The 3,816-nt window shown below is 32.3% G+C and overlaps 1 protein-coding gene across 1 annotated transcript in view; it reads left to right on the top strand.

Annotated features, from left to right (window-relative positions):
- The first annotated feature begins 458 nt into the window (after window positions 1–458).
- The window catches only part of LOC108754410 (juvenile hormone epoxide hydrolase 1-like), a 4,300-nt gene continuing 942 nt past the window's right edge, over window positions 459–3,816 (top strand). The window contains exons 1-6 of the mRNA XM_018496658.1: window positions 459–539; window positions 708–816; window positions 1,785–1,977; window positions 2,438–2,673; window positions 3,372–3,487; window positions 3,578–3,777. Of these exons, the coding sequence (XP_018352160.1) occupies window positions 481–539; window positions 708–816; window positions 1,785–1,977; window positions 2,438–2,673; window positions 3,372–3,487; window positions 3,578–3,777 (913 nt within the window). The 5' untranslated portion in view covers window positions 459–480. The remainder of the gene's footprint in view (window positions 540–707; window positions 817–1,784; window positions 1,978–2,437; window positions 2,674–3,371; window positions 3,488–3,577; window positions 3,778–3,816) is intronic.

Here is a 3,816-nt window from a genome sequence, read left to right on the forward strand (position 1 = left end):
AAGATATGTAAAATGTAAATATTCGTATATATAAATTTTAATCAACAAAGTTCTTTAATCTACTAATGTTAGAGATATACTTGAATTAAAAAATTATGGAGGGAAGGGGGAGTAAAATATAAATACAGTACAATAAAATAGACAATCGTTTGCCTTTAGAGATACATGATAGCATATCGATACGCTAAAAATCGTTTGATTGCCATTTAGATAAAAAAGAAATGACTTTTTTTACAAAATGGGTTTGAAATAGTCTCAAAGGTGATATTACAAAGTATCGGTTAATCATCGTCCTTGAGGCGCCATTTTAAACTCTTTTTGTAAAAAACCGTTCCTTTTTTATTTAAACGGCAAATTCCAAACGATTTTTAGTATCGATACATCTCTCATCTCTATTTCCCCTACCTCTATCGACAATGATTGAGCGCTATCTGCACTATCGTTAGTCGTACGTTTTACGTCACAAGAGACGGACGCACCATGTGGAAGACCACGACCGTGATCTTCGTTCTTGCCATTGGCATAGCTCTTTTATTCCGGTAAGTTATAGTTACGAGTTACTCATCTCTTACATCAAAATATTTTTACAGAGTAAAACGTCTTTGACTAGTGAAACTTTATTTTTTTCTTTTTTTCGTATTGGACTTATAAATAGACAGTCTATGTAACATAAGGATTTAACACGTCGTCAATTCGATTGTTCACAGAACCAGTCCTGTAAATGTACCGGACTTACCCGAGACATTCTGGGGGCCAGAAAGAAATAAAGAAGCTTCGAAAGAAGTACGATCTTTTACTATTGCGGTGTCGAATTCGGTAAGTTGAAAAAGAACGATATAATTCATCTATTAAGGAAAATGATATGCTTTCAAGGTTGCATTCTCTACGCCTTTATATACCGATTATGCAAGATATTATTACATTGTAACAAAGAGTACTTTAACTATTAATAAATATCAATTTCACAGTATTACTTGCGTAACAGGTACGTATTTGTGACCAATGCGTACTTTGTAGTTGCTATCTCGCTCAATATCGCATAATACGACCTGCTATCAGTATTATTGTGTTATTATATACACTATAGTTGATATTATTATCTTATTGATATCATCTTACTGAAATTTTTATTAACGGCACTGTAATTTCTATTAATTATTCTAAATTATACTTGCAAGAGGACTATTACATAATCAAATACGAGAAGTCCGTTTTCGCATTCGTTGTAAACATCAGTTTATCCTTATCGTCTGTCAAGTATTAAATAGAGACAAATGATGCTTATAAGTGTTATAAACGCAACACGGAATGCACTCATGATAAATTATCAGTAATATTTGCACTTTGCAATCAATTAAAGTAAGCAGTAAAGTATTTTATATATAATATAAATAGTGAACACTTTGCAAACAAAAAAATAAAAGATATTTTAAAGCTCGAAATTTGTACTTTAGCATACTTTTGACTGTTTTCCAAAACATTATCTTTACAGTTTTGTATCCTATATAAATGCCTATTAAACATCAAAATTTAATTGTGATATCTATTATTTCAGTAGTTTAGCTCTTTGCGTTTTTAAGTTCGATAAAATTTCGGCGCGCAGTTTCAAGTGACTACAAATACAAAATGCATGCATTATACACACAATATAGTATATACAAGTTCACATTAAATTATTTAAGCATTAAAGATCCAGCTTCAACTTTTAATTCCTATTTCCTAAAGATCACATTAGAAGAGAAACGCGTAACTATTTTCGATTAAAATAAAATTTCTTGGGTAAGATAATTGATGACCTAAATAAACGGCTGAAAAACAGAAGAGAATTGGTAGAACCATTGGAGGATGCTGCGTGGACTTACGGCATGAATACGACTTACTTGAAAGATGTTCTTGAATATTGGAGCACGAACTATAACTGGACTGAACGGCAAGCGTTGCTCAATAAGTATCCTCAATACATAACCAATATACAAGGTAATAAAATGTTTTTATTCGACTGCAGTCTTTTGAACGAGTCTCGTGATTGTTTTGCGATAATTGAAAGACTTGCTCCAAAACAAGTACTTAATGAGCGGTATCGCGCTCATTAAGTATCTCTTTACTTTTCTTTTTTCTCAGCATTCCTTGTTTCCCTTTTGTTCATTATTAGCAGGAAATAATAAACGCCGGCCTAGATAATCTAACTCGTCGTAAAAGCCCCGTTAGAGTACTTCACTGAAAGGACAAGCGGTTTTATAATTTATAGCACATTGAGAATACTTTATTGAACAGATACAAAGAAAATATATTTTCATTATTTTTATGCAAGATTACAAAATAGAAATATTACATGATTAGTTGATCTTTGACTTCGTAAAAGAAACAATTGCTATTCAGCATGTATCTGAGCTAATGAAAAGTTAATAAAGCTAGTTGAATAAATTGATGTCTACAGGTCTGGATATACATTTCTATCACGTGAAACCGAATGTTTCACGAAGCAAATTAAAGATTTTGCCACTGTTAATTGTTCACGGTTGGCCAGGATCGGTGGTGGAATTCCAAAAAATTATTCCTCTGTTAACGACACCGCGTCCCGACAAAGACTTTGTGTTTGAAGTGATCGCACCTTCGCTTCCGGGATATGGATTCTCTCAAGCGGCTGTACGACAAGGATTGGCTTCTCCGCAGGTAAAATTTATGAAAAAAATGTTTAATAATCTTATCAAATGGCGTAATATTCACGCCCCCTATCAGCAAACTCTTCATTTTAATCGAGTACGGGACGCGATAGTTTTGAAATAATGAACGGAGTGATATAAATAAGAGTAATCTTTACTCTAGTTTTTTTTTTCAGAGAGCAACTAACGATCTTTCATAGATATTCCGTGCAATCAGTGCTCGTTCTTTAAGTGAGCCTTGATATTCTTTATAGTAAACAGTTTTTTATTAAACAGTATTACAAGAAATGTACAATGTATTTGATAAGAATTGTTATACATTATATTCCGGTAATCGAAATTTCAAATCCTATAGATGCATCATGCATTTTTATGCGTTATCTAAGATAACATTTCCAAGCGTGATGTTTTACAGATTTAAATTAATATTAAATATCTATTAAATATTAATATTAATATTAAATAAAGAGAATTGTAATTGAATTAATATTAAATATCATTAAAAGAATTGAAGAGATTCTTGATTGTAACAATTCTTGTTGAATATACTGTAATTTTATTATAATACCGTTTAATAAAAAACTGTTTATTAAAGAATACAATCACGGATTGCACGGAACACTCATGAGATCGTTAGTTGCTTCTTCTAAGATCGACAAAAACTAATACTACATAATATAATCACTGTCAATCGTTTGTCATTTTCAGATCGCTGTTATATTGAAAAATCTTATGTTGCGCCTCGGTCATGATAAATTTTACACGCAGGGCGGAGACTGGGGCGCCGCTATTGTTATGCATTTATCTACTCTTTTCCCGAATAAGCACGTATTTTTTACACATTGATGGTGACTTGCTAAATAATTCAATGCATAGGAATACAAAGAGGGAATGAAAAAGATAATCTTTTTCAGTGTTCTTGGCGCTCATTCGAACATGTGTATGGGTAACGTAAAGTCCAGTATGCTGTGGAGATTCATCGGTGCGCTTGTTCCATCGCTCGTTGTCGAGAGCGAATATGCCGATAGAATGTATCCTTTGGGATACCACTGGGGTCGACTTCTTGAGGAAACTGGATACATGCATATACAAGCTAGTAAACCGGATACTATAGGTACTTGATATTTTATATATATATATATATATATATATA

The sequence above is a fragment of the Trachymyrmex septentrionalis genome, unplaced genomic scaffold (assembly GCF_001594115.1).
Source record: "Trachymyrmex septentrionalis isolate Tsep2-gDNA-1 unplaced genomic scaffold, Tsep1.0 scaffold8, whole genome shotgun sequence".
Classification (NCBI taxonomy): Eukaryota; Metazoa; Arthropoda; class Insecta; order Hymenoptera; family Formicidae; genus Trachymyrmex; species Trachymyrmex septentrionalis.